The sequence below is a fragment of the Martes martes genome, assembly GCF_963455335.1.
Source record: "Martes martes genome assembly, chromosome: 7".
NCBI lineage: Eukaryota > Metazoa > Chordata > Mammalia > Carnivora > Mustelidae > Martes > Martes martes.
In genome coordinates, this window is record NC_137894.1 from 54,613,105 (window position 1) to 54,632,342 (window position 19,238).

General features: G+C 35.2%; 1 protein-coding gene across 1 annotated transcript in view; it reads right to left on the bottom strand.

Moving 5' to 3' along the window:
- AQR (aquarius intron-binding spliceosomal factor) overlaps positions 1 to 19,238 on the bottom strand; it is a 94,323-nt gene that overhangs the window by 22,935 nt on the left and 52,150 nt on the right. The window contains exons 18-24 of the mRNA XM_080807984.1: positions 16,267 to 16,434; positions 14,444 to 14,613; positions 10,527 to 10,768; positions 8,800 to 8,946; positions 7,918 to 7,987; positions 5,339 to 5,449; positions 2,404 to 2,513 (exon numbers count right to left, since the gene is read on the bottom strand). Of these exons, the coding sequence (XP_080664110.1) occupies positions 2,404 to 2,513; positions 5,339 to 5,449; positions 7,918 to 7,987; positions 8,800 to 8,946; positions 10,527 to 10,768; positions 14,444 to 14,613; positions 16,267 to 16,434 (1,018 nt within the window). The remainder of the gene's footprint in view (positions 1 to 2,403; positions 2,514 to 5,338; positions 5,450 to 7,917; positions 7,988 to 8,799; positions 8,947 to 10,526; positions 10,769 to 14,443; positions 14,614 to 16,266; positions 16,435 to 19,238) is intronic.

Below are 19,238 nucleotides of genomic sequence, written 5' to 3' on the forward strand. Positions count from 1 at the left end.
AACTATAAATGGCCAAATACGAAAATAAAGTAGAAAACACTGTTTATATTTAATATAAGTGGTAGTTCTTGGATCAGTGTTGATCTGCAAACATCTTAATGGTCTGTGAGGAAGGAAAATCAACTGTATCACTAAATGCACCATTTAATTCATTTTTTTTGTTTGTTTTGTTTGTTTAAATAACAAGACCTTCACAAAGAGGGAAACAGTACAGTGCATTCTGGTCCTAGTTCATCTTATCACAGACCAAGAATACATAGTTTACAGACTGGCTGCTTTGAATAACCCTGTTTTACACTACAATATAAGTAGATTAGTTCTAAAGGCTTCACAAAGTAATTTTAAAATGTATCTGATCATTCTTTGTTGTCTCAGCATGTAGTCTGGCACCTGAACCTAGTAGGTTCATAAATATTTGCTGAATAAGTAATAAAACTGAAATTTGAAGAGTACCTGACTCAGAGGCATGTAATTAAGAAAAAAGCAGTGAACCAAAACTCTTTCCACAATAAAAAAGTGCCTTCTTTAATAACCTTTTAACATTAAACAAAAATTAAAATAGCATAAACACAAACACTGATGCTGTCATGTTCAAAGACTGGACAGAGAGAAATCATCTTCTTGAATGCTCCACAGATCAGATATTCACCTCTGAGCCAGCAAGAATGATTGCGAATAAAGGGATATAAGAGAGAGTCTATGTCTGAAGAATTTTCCAACTTAGAAGGATATAAATGTTACACCAGGTAACCTCTTTCTGTTTGCTTATCTAGCGTTGAATGATTTTTCTATAAACAACATTTTGGTAATGAGAAAAAAATTAAAGATGCTTATAAGGAGACCGTAATAAAATACCAAAATTCTTGTGATAAGGGTTACATTTTAAAAGCAATATGCAATGGAACTGTGTACTATTAATTCCATTATTCCATAAATCTATAAAGTTACACTAAAAAAATTATTAATTTAAAGAAGTAATGTATACAATTATAAATAATAGTATGTTTACAGATGATTATTAAGAAGAAGACTAACAAAAGTTGTCTTACAGTAGTAGAATTATGGATTCCCTTTCTACTATCTCACAAAGTTTAAAAAATTTTCTTTAGGGAAAATGATACTACTTTCATTATGAAATAATACTATTTTTCTTTCTTTTTTATTATTATTTTTCTTTTTAATTACAATAAAAGGAGAGAAATTAAAGAATATATCCAACTGAACGAGCTCATACCTACTAATAAGACCTGGGGCTTGGCTTATAAATCAGAAAGCAAAAGGTATTTTTTTCTTCAGAATCTTGGTATTACCTGAATTCTTTTTACAGTTCTACTTCTGTTCTACTATATTTTTGAAAAAAAACTATAAATTCTACTGCAGTGTAATTATAATTACAGTTTTAGCATTTCACCAGCAACTTTCTGTTCACTAAATGCTGGATTATTAAATTTTAGAGTATAGCTCACTTTTGTAAGTGGAATATGAAGAAATATACACGGCAAGAATTCAGAGAACTATCTCTGGCTAACCCCAAATTAAGAATCTAGAGCCCCAAATAACTTAATGTGTGTTGCTCTTGCCCTGTGATTTTTTAGAAGCTAACAAATGTTTGGTGAGCTCTGTGATACAGGAACTCAAAATAGATGCAACATAATAATTTAACACTCCTTTAGCTCTTTTGATGTCTAAGATCAATTTAGTCAAAGGTCAAGTTTAATAGCCAAAGGCTGTATTAAATATGTGCAGCTGTTTGTTATGATTATTAACTGAAATCATGCTTTCAAAATGGATTTAAATATAAACAAGTGAAATATTATAAAGAAAGTTTGAAGAGAACACCTAAAATACTAACAGCAGAAGAAATCTGATTTGTAAAATTCTAGTCACTTTATTTCATGTAATGCTAAACATAAAGTCCAGCTAAATGGCAATTAAGTACCTGTAATAAGACTTACAACCCCAAAGCTTATACTGTCATTAATCTTCAACTGTGTTTCATTAAATTTTTTAATTGATACCTAAAATTAAATTAAAATTAAATGTCTGGATGAAATATGGAAAGGATCAGGTAAACTCATACAGTTTGAGTTGGCAACCTTAAAAATTATCTCAATAAATAGAGAACAATCGGCAATATCCAAATTTTAAAAGATGAAAAATAACGCTCTTTACTGAAGTAACTGTATTCTTTAGTAAAAAATGGCATAAACACAAAGAACTGGAGTTGAGGGAGATCATGGCCAGACTTTTAGGTCAACTACAAATAGCTTATGCTAGAACCTTTCAGAATCAAGTTGTATTATTCATGACTCTTGTCTCTTGGTGTTTCTTTAATAAAGAGAAAGAGGAGAAGGTTAAAAATTGTTTTGTATATCATTTCAAAACTCATCCTCATTTGCTTACCTGCTGAAATCCTTCTCTGTCTCCAGCTCTTCTTCCCCATGACCGAGACGCAGGAGGTGGCGCTCATCAATGTCCAAAGCCATGATCTTCTCAAACAACTGGTTCAGGGCCTGGAGAATAAAACAAAAAGGATGATGGTGAATTCTAATGAACCAGCAGCAGCTTCAACAGTAAGAAAAACCAAAATTTAGGAGGACAGAAAAGAATGAACATTGCCCAGTCAGAAAAGAATCAACTTCAAAACACAGAAACAAGTCTTATGTTAGGTCATTTATAATCTAAATGAAACAGTATTTTTCTTGATTTCTGATATTGTTGCCCACATATACTTTGGTCAACTAATTAACTGAAAACCATAAAAACCATCTAATCATTAAATCTTTGCTTCTAATTTATGAAAAAAAAAAAAAAAGGCAGGCTTCGGATCAGTTTCTGTCTTCCCCAAATAGTAACAGTTACTAAAATAATTAATAACCACACCAAGATTTCACTCAATAGAATATCCATGGGTTGCAGAAAACTGAAACATTTTTGTGGCTGGAGGACTCTCAGGTAGTGAGTGTGTAGGTACGATATATCAAGAGGAGGTACAATATATAAAGACCACAGAGTAGAAAGAAAGAGCTTCATTCAAATCTTAGGCCAAAGGTCTAAAGTTTTCTATACAACAATGAGTAGAGCACTCATTTATTGCAAACTATTCTGATGGAAGCCACCTAGAAGTCACTCCTTTCTACCTATGAAATGCTCGTATTTAGGGTTCCCTTAAATCCTATTATTAATTACTTGAACATCTGCAGTTACAATGTGTTGTAGAAAGGCAAAAGTTCCATAGTATAGAAAGATAATGTTAATTTTAAAGATATCATTTAAAAGTCAGCCAAACATCTGTCTTAACTACTATCAATCTAAACCTGCCCATGAAGTCAACATCCAGTCTTATAAATATCCAGCCATATAATATAAAAACAGATATCCTTTGCTGTCAAAATTCTAGCAGTCAGAGCTCAGATACTGAAGAAATTAATATAAATTTTCAGAAAAAAGTTCCCCAGTATCGAAACTCTTGATGTTCTCCATTTAAAACCTGGGATCCAATGGATCAGACCACATGGCATTATTCATTATCCAAACTCAGGAACCACAGAGATTTAGAGAACAAAAAATACTCCGATATTGCACTCTCAGAAAAAACTGCAAGACTTCATTATGAATTAAAGTAATACTGAAGAACTGTTTGCAGTTAAGTATGCAAATGAAGACCTGACAAAGGAAACAACTGTAAAAAGCCACAAATCAACAATTTAATAGATGTCACTGAGGATGATATGATTATCAAGGGTCATTCATTAGCAAACAATGAAGTCTTCGGTTATATTGGTAAAACAACCTTCTCTGTAATTATACTATACAAGTCAATCATAAGTAGAAGATTCTACAGAAAGTCATTATCAAGTTATGACAAAACTAACTAAAAATACTATGTTAAAACAACAACAGATGAATTACTCTTTATTCATTTTAAGAATCTGGAAATAGGTAAGATTACTACAGATTAAATTTTACTAAGTAGAAGGAAAATGGCCTCTACATAATTTGTTTCTTTAATTAAGATAAAGCCTAGGTCAACCTTTTCCCCCTGGCACAATTTTATTATAATATTGTATTACTGTATACAATATTATTGTACAATCGTATATAATTATATACAATTTAGTATAATATTGTTATTATTGTAGAATAACACACCATTACTTAAAAACTTTGAAGATATAAAAACAAGTGAATGAACTGGATATGAATGAGCTGGATAGCATTAATCTTAAAAACCGGTATACTAAAAGTTGATAAATAATAGAGTAAGTGACATTTTGCATTCTAAAAACCCAGATCTGTCAAAAAACAAAACAAAACAAAACAAAAACCAGATCAACTCTTACGGAAGTGGCCAACTGAAATCACCACTTACAGAACATAAGTACCTTTGGAGGTTAGACTATGCTGCAAGTTTCATGATGTTCTGAGAGCTGCCTGTCACATTTTACAAAAGAGCTAGTGAATGTTAATTGTCCTACTCATTTCTGATAGTAACAGCTTTAGAAGAACTACCATAGCACACACATAGATATAAAGATTATTTTTCAGACATTATTTGAGAAAAGTTTGTCTTTATTGCTTTAGTGGTTTATAAATGACTTACGTATTGAATCTACAGCATAAAGTAGTCCTTCCATGTAACACATATTCATATGTAGACCTCATAAGGATATATAACTTAATCCAATGTTAATACATTTGAGCCTTAGTCTTTTGGTAATATTCATCCTACTAAAGGATAAAAAATGTTACCAGTAGGGGCACCTGGGTGGCTCAGTGGGTTAAAGCCTCTGCCTTCGTCTCAGGTCATGGTCTCGGGGTCCTGGGATCGAGCCCCGCATTGGGCTCTCTGCTCAGTGGGGCCTGCTTCCCCCTCTCTCTCTCTGCCTGCCTCTCTGCCAACTTGTGATCTCTGTCAAATAAATAAAATCTTAAAAAAAAAAAAATGTTACCAGTAATGGTTAATGCTTTCAATCTCAAAGCTTCAGCATAGCATGGGAGACGGTAGGGAGCAATTTAATTTAATCTAAATACCTGACCATACATCCAAGAATTCTTCTTAGCTTTCCCACATTTTGACCCTCTCCATTAGAAATAAGATTGTTTTTTTATTTTCCTAATATAGTCTGGTTATGACCAGTAACAATCCAAGAGTAACTTAACAGCAAACACTATACTCATCAGTCTTTCAGTATTCTGTTGTACCTATGACCAGGTTATCACACAAGCAGAAATCTCCATTGTGCTTTCATTCATTCCTCCGTCTTTTATCTTGCCTACCATCCACCCTATATATGTGTGTGCACATGCATGCACTCACACACATACACACTCTCACCTGATTAGAATGAGTAACAATCAGAGTCCTCTGCTCTGGGAAATTATGGTAGATGTTGGATATGATCTGGACTGCAACATCTGTTTTTCCAGTACCTGGTGGACCCACAACCTAAACAGGAGATGAATACATATCAAACTCCTAAGTTATCACATTGTTAGAAAATGGACATTCTAAAACCGAGAAATAAATTTAAAAAATTGCTGGATAAGTTCAATGACAGAATTGACAAGAGAGTGAAGCTCAAGATAGAGCAACAGAAAAATAAGCAGAGAGAAAAGACTGAAAACAAATGAATAAACAGAGCCTTAGGAATCTATGGGACAATACTAAAAGGTCCAACATTTATGCTACTGAAGTCTTAGAACAAAAGGAAAATTTTATGGTATAGAAAAAAATATATGAAGAAATGATGGCTGAAAACTTCTAAAATCTGGCAGAAGACTTAAATCTATAGACTCAGGAAGCTCAGCAAACTCCAAACAGAATAATCCCAAAGAAATCCAAGCCCAGGGGCACCTGGGTGGCTCAATGGGTTAAGCCTCTGCCTTCAGCTCAGGTCATTATCTCAGGGTCCTGGGATCTAACGCATTGGGCAGGCTTTCTGCTCAGCAGGGAGCCTGCTTCCCTGTCTCTCTGCCTGCCTCTCTGCCTACTTGTAATCTCTATCTGTCAAATAAATAAATAAAATCTTAAAAAAAAAAAAAAGAAATCCAAGCCCAGACACATTTTAATTAAATACGTGAAAACTAAAGAAAAATTCTTAATAGCAACCAGAAAAAAAAGAAACATTACATACAGGAAAAGGACGTTTCTAATGACTGTGGGTTTCACTCAGAAACCATAGAAGCCAGAAGGAAGTGGAGTAACATTTTAAAAGTTCTGAAAGGAAAGCACTCCATAGAATTCTATGTCCAGTGAAAGTGTCTTTACAGAATGAAGATGATTTAGAGACATTCTCACAAGAAGAAAAACAAACATAATTCATTGCTAACAGACCTACTCTTAAAAGTGGTTAAGAGTTCTTCAGACAGAAAGGAAGTGATATCAGAGCAAACTGAAAATCCAGGAATGAAAGATAAATGGTCAATTTATAATAGATTTTTCTCCTCTAGAGTTCTTTAAATGTATGACTTTCTGGGGAATCTGGATGGCTCAGTCAGCTGAGCGTCCAACTCTTGATTTTGGCTCACGATATGATCACAGGATTCTGAGATGGAGCCCTGTGTCAGGCTCTGCACACAGCACAGAGTCTGCTTGAGGTTCTTTCTCCCTCTCCCTCTGCCACTCCCCCTGTTTGCATGCACATGCATGCTCTCCCTCTCAAATAAATAAATTCATTAATTAAAAAAAAGTCTGACTTTCTAACATTGTCTGACAGTATTTCTAATGTATGTAGATATAATATCCATAACAAGTACAACATAAAAGGGAAAGGGACCTACATGGAGGTAGGATCCTTTACTCAACTTAAGAGACAAAATAGTGATTCTAAGTAGACTGAAAAATTAATAAATCTAAACATATTAATTGCATTTAATGTAAATGGTCTAAACATATCAATTAAAAGACAGAGATTGTCAGAATGAAGAAGATAACATACCCCAACTATATGCTGTTTACAAGAAGTTCACTTCAAACATTAATAGGTAGTTTAGAAATAAAATAATGGGGAAAGACATACCATGCAAACACTACTCAAAAGAAAACCGTAGTGGCTATATTAATATTAAAGTATGTTTCAGAACAAAAAAAATTACCAAGAAAGACATTACATAATAATAAATGCATTAATTCACCAAGAAGATGTAACAACCCTGAATGTGTGTATCTATCCATAAATCTTTAAAAAACATGAAGCAAACACTGAATGAAATCAAAGAAGAAACAGATAAATACGTAACTGTAGTTGGAGACTTTAATACTCCTTTTCAGTAATCCACAGAAATAGCAGTGGGATATCAGCAAGGACAAAGAAATATTGAACCAAATAAATCTGACATATATAGGATACTCCACCCCAAAACAATAGAATAAACACTCTTTTTATGTGTACTGAAATATTCACCAAGACAGATCATATCCTGGACCACAAAACAAACTTGAGCAAATTAAAAAAATTAAAAATTGAAATCACAGAAAGTATTTTCTCTGTCCATAAGGGACTTAGACCAGAAATTACTAAATGGAAGAATAACAGGAAAGTATCTAAATACTTGGAAATGAAACACACTTTTAAATCAGTAGTCAGTAGGCTTTATCTGTAAAAGGCCAGCAAGTAAACATTTCGGGCTTTGCAGGCCACATAATTTCTGCTACAAGTACTTTAACTCTGCTGTTACAGCATAAAACTGGGCAGGGGCAATTCATAACCAAACAGGCATAGCTATGTTCCAATAAAACTTTATTTATGAATACTGAAATGAGTAGTAAGCAAAATCTCCATAAGCAAACAATGCCACAATGACTTACAAATGCTTACATTCAGTTGGGTTTTTGTGTTTCAAATATACTCTAAATATTTGAGGCCTACCTCCTGTCTGAATCCATGTAAAAACGTGTAAAAATAACTCTCTTACCATAGTTAGCCCAGGCTGCATTCCAGCACGGATAGCCTCTATCTGTGTGTGAGTAAACTGAATTGTATTACTGCAAACAAGAGTAAATAAAAAGTTGGTTAAAACACAGATGAACAACATTTGGTAAAACCTTAGACGACAATGATCGGAGGTCTAAATGCCTCCTCTGTATATGCCCCTGTTTTCCCAATCTTTTCTTGCCCCCACCCCAGCCCTTTGGGTGGGTGAGTATGTGTGGGTGTGCATTTGAGTGTATGTGGTAAAACAAAAAACCAAAATCGACAAGACTGACCCTCTTAACAAATTTTAACTGCATAGTACAGTACTGCTAACTATAAGAACAATGTTGGATAGCAAATCTCCAGTACTTTTACATCTTACATGGCTGAACCAATCTCTTCTGAATGATTTCCTTCACCTACAACCTCTACTGACCAGCTAAAACCAAATGAATGTTATGAAAAAAAAAGACTATGGTTATTTTTCAACACACTGAGCTCCTCCTGTATTTCACTTGGAATGTCAAAGTTCCAGTTCCCAATCTAATACCAAATATAATGCCGTTTTTTTAGCCATGCCACTGATGCATGAGGGTAGCTGCTACGTGTAACACATTGTCATGAAGTAAGAATGCTGTGCTCAAATTAAGATAGCCCTTTAATATTTATTTCTCATAGTATCCAAAAGTGTTCCTTTTGGAAATATAACTACAGAATGGCCAAAAATGCCTGAGCTATTCAGCTGTCTGACAGAATACATGGAAAGAGTGTCCAGAAACAGAAGTTTCCTGGGCTTTCTAAAGGCATAGTAAAATTTAAACTATTATTAATCCAAAATAACAAACTACTATTCATGATTACAATTAATAGACAGTAAAATTACCGTTTGGGTTGGTTGTAAGGATAAGGACCCCTATTAGGAATGACATGAGGTTCAACAATCAAGGTTTTTGCCTCTTCATTATCTTCATCTTCACCATCTGCATCTTTCCTTTTCTTCCCTTTTCCACTCCTTACTGGAAAAGTTATCCTACAAAATCAAGATCTTTGTTCATTTTTACCATTAACAACATTTACCAACCACCTACCTTGTGCATGACTTCGTATGGAGTGTAATCAGATCAGAAAGAAAACATTTATGGCTTAAAGGAACTCACTATCTGTACATATATTCCGAAAAGAGCAGACTTAAAAGCATTAAAATATGTGTTAATGGTGTTCAGATTAGAAAAAGTCAACTGATTAAGGGAGAATCAAGAAGGAACATTTTTATGCTTATATCCATGCACTGTAAAGTGCTTTACCCATTGTCCCTCCTTAAATCAGAAAAGGCTTCTTGGGAGAGATGGTATCAAAGATGAGTTTCCAGGGTGCCTGGGTGGCTCAGTGGGTTAAAGCCTCTGCCTTGGGTTCAGGTCATGATCCCAGGGTCCTGGGATTGAACCCCGCATTGGGCTCTCTGCTCAGCAGGGAGCCTGCTTCCCTTCCTCTCTCTCTGCGGGCCTCTCTGCCTACCTGTGATCTCTGTCTGTCAAATAAATAAATAAAATCTTAAAAAAAAAAAAAAAGATGCGTTTCCAAGAACTTAGACATACAAACATGGAAGGGAAGATATTCCGGGAATACGTAAGACTATAGGTTCAAGTACAAGTGGCCAGTTCTGCTAGAATGGATACAGTAGAGAACACAAGGCTGGAGAGACAGGCTGAATCCCCATTATGACACCCTTAAAATGTCAAGCCTTTAAGGCAGAAGTTTTGTTTTTTTTTTTAAGATTTTATTTATTTGAGAGAGCACAAGCAGGCGGCAGGAGGAGGGGCAGAGGGAGAGCGAGAAGCAGACTTCCCACTGAGCAGGGAGCCCAACAAAGGCTGATCCTGGAACCTGGAGATCGTGAACTGAACCGAAGGCAGTCACTTAGCTGACTGAGTTACTCAGGCGCCTTAAGGCAGAAGTTCTTAACCTGGGGTCAGGGACACCTCAGGAAGTAATGCCCCCCACTACCTGGGGGAGTCAACGAATACATTAAAATTAAACCAAAACAAAAAAAAAATTCTCTATGTACACTTCTTCCATGTAATAGTATTCAGGGAAGAGTGATGAATTGCTGCTTCAGGTGCTTTGTTCCATTTCTACTCAAAATTAAAACCAAAGCTTCTTTAACATGAAATATAACTATATTGTGAATATTTAAGTTTTGTGAAAGCAAGGAAACTTATGAGAAAAATAGAATTTTTCTAAAATCAAAACAAAAGAAAATTCAACATCCCAGGACTATGTCTATTAATTAGGAAATATACCAGATTATACATAATAGACAGACATATTTCTTTAGTCAAATGCTATAAATATGTTTATATAATGCTCTTCAGACAACAAGCATTTACTGATCCCTTATCAGACGTGAGGCTACTTTTATTACAGTCTTAAAATTGTTTTCTATACTAAGAAATAGAGTCAAATAAAGTAAATTTATCCCAGTCATTATATGGTGAAGGTAAAGACTGCCCAAACACAGTCAAGATATTCAAAATTTTAGCTAGAGTCCCATGGCCTATCTCACACTGGCTACAGAAAGTTTGAAAGGAGTGTATCCACTTCTGACTTTACCTGAAAGGGGGTATCTGTAGAGCTGGGTCATCCACAGTTACTTTAACATTATGACCAGGAAAGCTGGTTTTTAAATGTTCGATGGAGAGAAACGTATCGTTGAAATCAAGAGTGGCAATCTGATTGGGCATTTTTGAATAATGTGCACTACTTGGATCCCCATAACCCAAAATGATGTCATGCAGCCAGTCAGGTACCACACAATCAGTATTCATCAGGTTCCGAATGGTCTCCAGCACAGCCTGTCAGGGAAAGGACAGAAAAGGGTTGTGTCAAGAAGCCATCTCAAACATTTGCACTTCAGTGGAATGCAGAGCTGGCTGCACTAATCCAGAATTCCCGAGTGTTTCAGGGCAAGAAGCTATTTTCTGCTGACAGGTGCTTGGCTAGACTGAATCAACAGCTATATTTTCAGCTGATACCATACACTGAGTTAAACAAAAGACCAAACTTAGCAAGGACAGTTTATCCGTTAGGAGTTCATTTAGACAGAATGTCATAAATGAGTTCATCACTTGACTCCCGTTGGGCAGAAAGAAAACCTGATCAGGACTACGTAACAATAAGAAAATATTATAGAACAAACGCTTAAAGAGTACGTTTCCTCTTAGAAATTCCTGGGCAGATAATAAAAGAGGAGAACTCTTTTATTCCACAGTTCCTCCATGCTAAGATGACACACAACCAGAAACATATTAATATATGCCTCAGTTGTGAAACATCTCATAACTTAAAAATATTAAAATTAACACTGTTAGAAGAAATAAAGTTAGAAATAAAAAATAAAGTAGACAAAAAGATAAAAGTGAAATGTCAAATAAATTTCAGAATGAAACATTCTACAATAAAAAGTCATTGTAATTGTTAACCTATACATTATCAAAATTACCAAAAGTCAAGGCAAACTTTCAGACTTTCTAATAATTACTTCTAGACAAAGTGCTCTATCTCCTATATGGAAATCAGAAGGCTAGGCTATTAACTACAAAGACTAAAATAACAAACCCAGCCATTTTTATGTCACAAATGCTATATACTACAACAGGACAACAAAGTAACAGGACAGTGTGTGTTATTCACACTCCTATCACATCACGTTATTTTATTTTTTTTTTGCACTAATCACTACCTGAAATTCTCTTATTCATGTACTAAGTTACCTGTTTATCATTTGTCTAATCCCCACTAGAATATCATTTCCATGAGAGCAGGGATCTAGGAAGTTTTACTATGAGATGGGTAAATCACTGGATGGACACATCAATGAGTATGTTTACATAATGATGGATAGATAAGACAAGAGCTCTACTCTCTAAGAAAATTAAAATTTTAGCAGGGAGAGGAAATATGTCCTTAAGCAATGACACAAAGCAGCAGAGTGTGGTCAGTAACACAGCATATTATAAAATACAATGGGAACACAGTTCCAAGACAGACACATGCAGGGAAGACTTCTGACCTTAGGAAAGGTTTCATGGAGAAAAGTGGTATTTCAATTTTGCTCAAACAAAAGGATCTCTGAAGGAACCTTGGTTTATTTAATCATTAATGGAAAGTCACAGAAATGTTTTGAGAAACTGAATGAAATGATCAGTGGAGGCATATGAAAAACAGGTGACTGACCAGGAGAACAGGGCTAGGGCAGAAGAAGTGATTTAGTGCAACTATTTAGGCAAGAAATAAAACATCCCGTTCAGAACAGGCTGTATCAATTGAGAAAAAGAGAAGGAAGTAAGGAATGCTGCCCAGGTAGATAACAAAACACTGAAGACACCAAAAGAGCATCTGTCCTTTCCCAAACATAGGAGAGTTAATCACTGCCCCTGTTTCTTGGATTGGAATCTGAATGCCTCTTTGACCTCCCCTGACACTTTGTTGTTGTTGTTGTTTTTAAAAGTTTATTTTTTTAGTAATCTCTACATCCAGTGTGGGGCTTGAACTCATGACCCTGAGGATCAAGACTCACATGCTCTTCCAACTGTGCCAGCCAGGCGTCCCTTCTGTGACACTTTTACCTGCATCCTTCTTATGATTTCTGGCACCTTCTAACATTTCATGGTAGTTATTTGTTTATATTTTTAACTTCCTTTATTGGTAGTCTAAACTCCCTAAAAACATAAGCTGTGTCTTACTCAACTTTACTGGCTCCATACCACTTAGTACAATGCCAGACACACAGTGGGCATTAAATAAAATGGTCAAACGAATACATAAGGAACTTTTTTTTCATTTTTAGTAAAGTGACTGAAATTCAGTCATTACTGAGAAACAAAACAGAGGCAAACGAATGAGACCTTGCCCTCACAGACCTGCATTCTAATGGTGAAGTCAGATCAAAAACAAATCAAGTCATCAAGTATAATAAAGACTGTAAGGAGAAATAAAGACAATTGGATTAAGAATGAGAAGAAGAGAAAATACTACTTTAGGTAAGGTTTCCAGAAAAAAACTTCTCTTGGGAGTTAACATCTAAGTAGAATTGCCTACGTGCAGTGAGGGAGCGATCCAGGCAAATACCTGGGAGGAAGACTGTATTGGTAGAGGGAACACCATGGACCAAGGCTTGGATTCTTAAAGAACAGCAGGAAGGTCAGCACATCTGCCATCGAATGCATCAGGGAAAGGTGTCAGAAAATGAGGTTGAAGAGGTGGCCAGAGGACAGATAATGAAGGAGCCTCTTGGATTATGGTAATAATTTTCTACTATGATAGGAAACCATTAGAGTGTTGAACAGGGTACCAAGGCATAATTTATATTCAGTAGTTATGTGGAGAATAGCAGAAAGAGAGGAGCCATGGAGAATGGAAGCAGGGATGTGAGATGAAGGTGTCTTGGACGTGCTATAAGTGGAGGTAGTGAGCTAACCAGACTGACTGATGGACTGGATGTAGACTGTGAGACAAAAAGAAATAAGAGTACTTCTGCTGTCCTGTCTTCAATAATAGGGCAAAATGGGGAATAAATGCTTTTGTATGTGAAGTCGTCTTCTTTTAATTACAAGAACAGGGAAAAAAAAAAGGCAATAAACTGATAACGCATAAGAAGCACTATGTTTGGGGGGAAGAGAAAAAAGAAAAGTACTTATACAGAAGGTAGTGTTACCAAATGCTAAAACCATTCAATGTTTACATTTTATAATGTAGTAGTTTCAAATAATTAAAAAATACATTTTATCAAAACTCCTTATCTCCATTAAGTTATAAAAGTGAAATTCTCTAGCCCCTAAACCTCCCTTTTCCTGCTAAGGAGTAAAACACATTATATAATAAAGTGATTCAAAACCACGGCTCTCACATCTGTGTTCATAAAGTGATTTGGAAGTACACTTACTTTTGATTTAAAAAAGAACTCCCACTAAACAAATAAACAAGCAGTTTTCTTTACCTTATCCTGGCTATCCTGAGCATCTAATATGCAAAATGCAAGGAAGGAGGCTGACGTGGATTAATTTATATTGCTGAGTTTCTAAACTTATCAAAAGACAAAACAGATTAAGTAAATAAATTTTCTTAAGTTTTTATATTTAGTCTACATGTTAAGAATATAAGAGAATTGGGACGCCTGGGTGGCTCAGTTGGTTAAGCAGCTGCCTTCGGCTCAGGTCATGATCCCAGCGTCCTGGGATCGAGTCCCACATCGGGCTCCTTGCTCGGCAGGGAGCCTGCTTCTCCCTCTGCCTCTGCCTGCCACTCTGTCTACTTGTGCTCACTCTCGCTCCTCTCTCTCTCTGACAAATAAATAAAAAAAAATAATAAAAAATAAAAAAAAAAGAATATAAGAGAATTGTTTAGAATGAGAATAAAAGCAGCGATCATTTCCTTAACAAAACATTCTTTTATCTAGTATTTATGTATTTATGTTTTAGAAGTTACTCAAACTGGACAGAGTACTTTTAGTTACATAGCCTAAAAATTACCTTAAAGTTATTTTCTTTTGGTTTTCTCCTCATTATGATATTAAAAGTTTCATACACATCTTCTGCTCCATTTTGTATAGTATTAGTCATATCTTGTTGATACTGGTTTGGATCCAAGAACACTCTAAATGTCCTCGACTCTCCTCTAAGATTGGGTCTTGGCTCAGGTCCTAGACATTTTGAAAAAGTTTGGTAAGTGAAATACAGACTTTTCAAATGAAATACAGACTTTTCAAAGTAAGTTAGCAGTATTCCTTTTTCAGAAATGATGAGTAAACTGTTCACACTGAACCCCAGTCCTTCTCCTGACTAAAATGTTTTCCACTCATCCTTTTCAAATGCCTAGAGGCTGTAAATATTTTCTCTTTTCCCTAAATTCTTACTATTTCTTTCCCAGAAAAATGTTTGTGATGTGATGTTTATGATGCAAGGCCATAGACTGCAATTTTCTGTATATGTTCTCAACCAAAATAAGAGCCCTAAAAGTCAAACAACTTTACTTTTTGTCAGTTACTCATAGCTTCCATTACTGCCTTACCTATAGTAAGCACTCGACTGATCACTCTTTTTGTCCTTTCACATTCCATTTCTAGTATCACCAGTGTGAAAGGAAATTTCATATACTAATGATTTCATATACTGAGCTAAAAGCTCAGAGGCTTTTTCTTGCCCCTTTGCCTCGTCTCCTTACTTTTGTCTTAGTCCTCTAACTCTAGTCCCAATATGTGACCTTATGGTTATTCCACCTTTCCTATTTTCTTTTATTCTAGTGATGAGGTCAGCTTAATTACCAGCACTTTTACAATGGTGCAATCTTAAAATCACAGGTAGAAATCAATTCAAGTTCTGAGAGAAGTTTAGTAAGCAAATTGGAATAACCTCTGGAAATAGATGCAGTTATAATTTAACAGTTAAGTATAACAGGGAAGTCAAACAAGATAAAGAATTTCAAGGAAAAGCCAATGATAAGACTGAGAAATCAAAGAGCTGACAAATCACTAAGGCAGTACTTCTAAATGGGATAATGTTTGCATGTTAGGTATGACAATTCTTTCTACAAGGCAGCTCTGTTTAAATCTTTTTTTTTTTTTTTTTTTTTTTTTGGAGAGAGAGAGAGTAGGGGCATGTGCCATGTGTGAGCAGGTGATAGGAGAAGGGCAGAGAGAAAGGGAGAGAAAGAATCTTAAGTAGGCTCCAGGCTTGGCACAAAGCCCAAGGTGGGGCTCAATCTTACCACCCTGAGATCATGACTTGAGCTGTAAACAAGAATCGGACACTTAACCGACTGAGCCACCCAGGTGCCCCAAGGCAGCTCTGTTTAGATGTTTAGCATCCCTAGACCCATCCAACAAATTTCACCCCCCATAAAATTCACCATCCCCTACTCCTACCCCCAGCACATGACAAGATAAATACCAAAATTAATTTCAAAATACAGGGTAGTGCTATTTCCAACTGAGAGCCACTGCTATAACGAATCAAATCAATAAAACTTAAGAAGGAAAAATTAGGCAAATATGTCATAAGAGGTGTTTGGAGGTTTTAAAAAGGCAATATTGTAAAGTATTATAAAAGGAAAATTTTAAATAAAGGTAATTTAAAAAGATCCTATCCTTTCCAATATCTAATAAAAAGTTTAGAAACCATATTATTTATTTCTAGAAGTGGGTGGTAGGTACCTTACACATATTTTATATATAATCCTTTGTGCTGATTTGGTATGTAAAATAACTAAAAAATATTACTTAAGATGCAAAAATAAAAAAGGCACAAAAACTTATCATTATGTACACATACTCTTTCAAAATTACAGATTGCCATACCGTCTTCAATGACGCGTCCTTTATCATCCAGCATGCCCTGGATTTCACAGCCTCTGACATAAACCAGGCCAATCTGCTCAATAAAAGGTCTTCTCCGGTCAAACTTAGTACCATAAGGTTTTGTGGGCCGTACAGTGATTAAAAAGCATACATCATGCTTACGAAGACCTGGTAGAACATAAAGATATTTTTACTTATCAGAATGTTATTGTTTTTAGTCTTTTGTTGGCAAACTGTCATCCTCTTAGGAGATTTAAGAAACATGTGAAGTACCAAAGGTGATCAATGATTACATTTGCATTGTAATATAATTACAGGTTTTCCTATAATCTTTAAATTCAATGTTTGAAAGGAATACTTAAAATGAAAATTTCTTTGTGTTAAAATTAGAAACTTTTATACCACGAATACATTACTGAGTAAGCCCTCAAGTCATGTTAGAGCTCCAAAATTGGATGTTCATCATCATTCTTAGTTTTAGCATTCTTAATAAGTAACTGAAAATATGGTTGGCATATAATCCAGCTATATTATACTTAGCAGGTTTCTAACATCAGTTTAAACTATTCATCACTGTCATTCCAACAACAGTCTAACTGCATTCCCTGAAAGAGGTCAACGCAAGAATAATTCATCAAGGCACAAAAGCACTGTTTATAGATATCAAATTCAGAACATGGTTGGATATATACAGTTTCATTTGGCAAATAAAAATTTTTATAAGTAAATGACAAGAAATAGGAAACTTGTGCCAAAGTCCGTAGCTTCAGTCATTAGACCAAATGCTGGACTCAACTAGATCCCCAGCTCTATTAAAAGTAGAGACATGGGAAGACAAGGGACATAAATTTACATCACATATCCATGTAATGTCATACCACTTAACCTTCATTTCTTTCCTGATTCGTTTTGTTAGCCACTGTATGACATAAATGCAAACTTATAACCTTGGTAATAAAATATACAACTAAATCAAATCAGCAATGTCGGTGTGTGGCTAATAGTACTGGGACCATTCTGACTTAATATGGAGTGGGGTTTAAGTGTGCTAGTAGTAATTGCTCTAACAATAACGACTTTATTATTTCCCAACAAATCAGAAGCAGAAGAAGCAATGAGAACTAAGGTGAACTGTTCTACTATCTGAGTTGTACTGCCTTTAGGACTTCTGATCTGCACAGCTCATTATATAACATCTATGTCTTCAAGTCAAAGAGGTGGCCCTGAGAAGTAATTTAGTTCCTACCCGTGTCACTTTTTGGTATCACCGAGGGATGACTGAATATTCCCTACTAAGACAGATCATTTCACTGTGGGACATCTCAGATCTACATTAAAAAAGTCCTTATGTAACGGTGAGTTCAACTACCTTTCTCCTTTCAACCATTTGTATCCACTCTATCCTGACTGTGCCTCTGGAGCAGAATCCAGCATTTCTATGTCCTTAATTATGTTTTCTTAATTTTAAAATGGGGTAATGGAGAAGATAAGGCCCTGAACTTCATACCTTTTGAAGAAACAAGAACAATGTTTCATATATTTAGCTTAAACTCTTCAAAACTGTTCCCACAGGACAATATTCATTACTACTAAAGAAACTTCCTCTCATTTTTTCCCCTCCATTTTCTATTTAGTTACTCCATCTGTGATTAACAGAGGACCTGAATTTTGGCTCTGGCCTCCTAGAAAACACTTTTCTTCCCACCATGCCCCATACTATGAATCACTTGTCCCACAATACCCTACTGTCCCCTCTCTTTCTCATCAAAATTTATCTATTACATTTCTCATTCTATCAGAGGCCTATGTTTAAAAGAATGAAAGGGAAAAAAAAAAGACTGTTTAATGTTCTTCTGATAGAAGTCTCCAAAGTAATGAAGGAAAGCTTAGGTAACTGTGTAAAATAGTATTTATTTTAGTACCTTCTTAAACGCCAAAGGTAGTAAGTACAAAACCTTCTTTAGCAAAATAATGTCTTTCTTAAGGTTTAGCAATAATGAAGATATATAGCATTCTAGATGTGTAATACACTAGACTAGATTACAACTCTTTTGAAGGATACAGGAATACAAAAACAATTTGTCACAAACTATACCCACTAGAGTGATCATATGTCAAACATGTGGCCAGCTTTGGTGCTGGATTCCTTTAGAATTACTGGATAAACATATCATATAGTCCCTATGGTTATAAACAGCTATACTGGGAGCAATAATTTCTGAAAACTGATCCATTAAGGGACTATGCCTTTCCTTCTGGCATGCTAAGAAAGTGGAAAGAGATAAAATCTACCAGCTACTGTTTCTCACAACAGGACAGCAAGCAAGAGCTCTCACAGACAGCTGGAGGAAAAATATAAAAGTGACACTTAAAAATTAGGTCATGTGTCATTTCTGGCACAGGTGTTACCAGTGTTTTCAGTCTACTTGGCTTAGTAACTCTGAACATATCTGCCTCTAAACAAAACTCCTTGTGACACAGAACTCCTGTACCTAAAATCTTGCCTAGAAAAGAATAGGGGAAATAACTCAGCTAAATTCTCTACATCTATTATTTATCCTTGAATACACTTAATATCACTAATTCTGACTTCCTCCCTTTGATGCAAATAGTTAAACTATTATATCTATTTCTGAGTTGTTTTACCAGATCCCCTTAAAATTTCTTTTAAGTTTGTCTGATTTTGATTTTGTATCTTTATTTTCCAGCAACTTTATGCATCTCTATTCTCTTTACTTTGGCAGCTTTTATCTCTTAAAAATACTAATTTGCTTTACTAGCTCTGCATGTGTACAAGTTATATGTGGCTTCCCCCTCTTTCTTTAGTGAACAGTAATATTTTGATTCTTTTTATATTGATCCTACATATTCATAAATACTATCTTACTAAATTTGGATTTAAAGAGCTCTCCTCTCAGCTCTGCAAACTGCAATTTTCAAAATCCTGTGATATGCATACTATTTTATGCTTT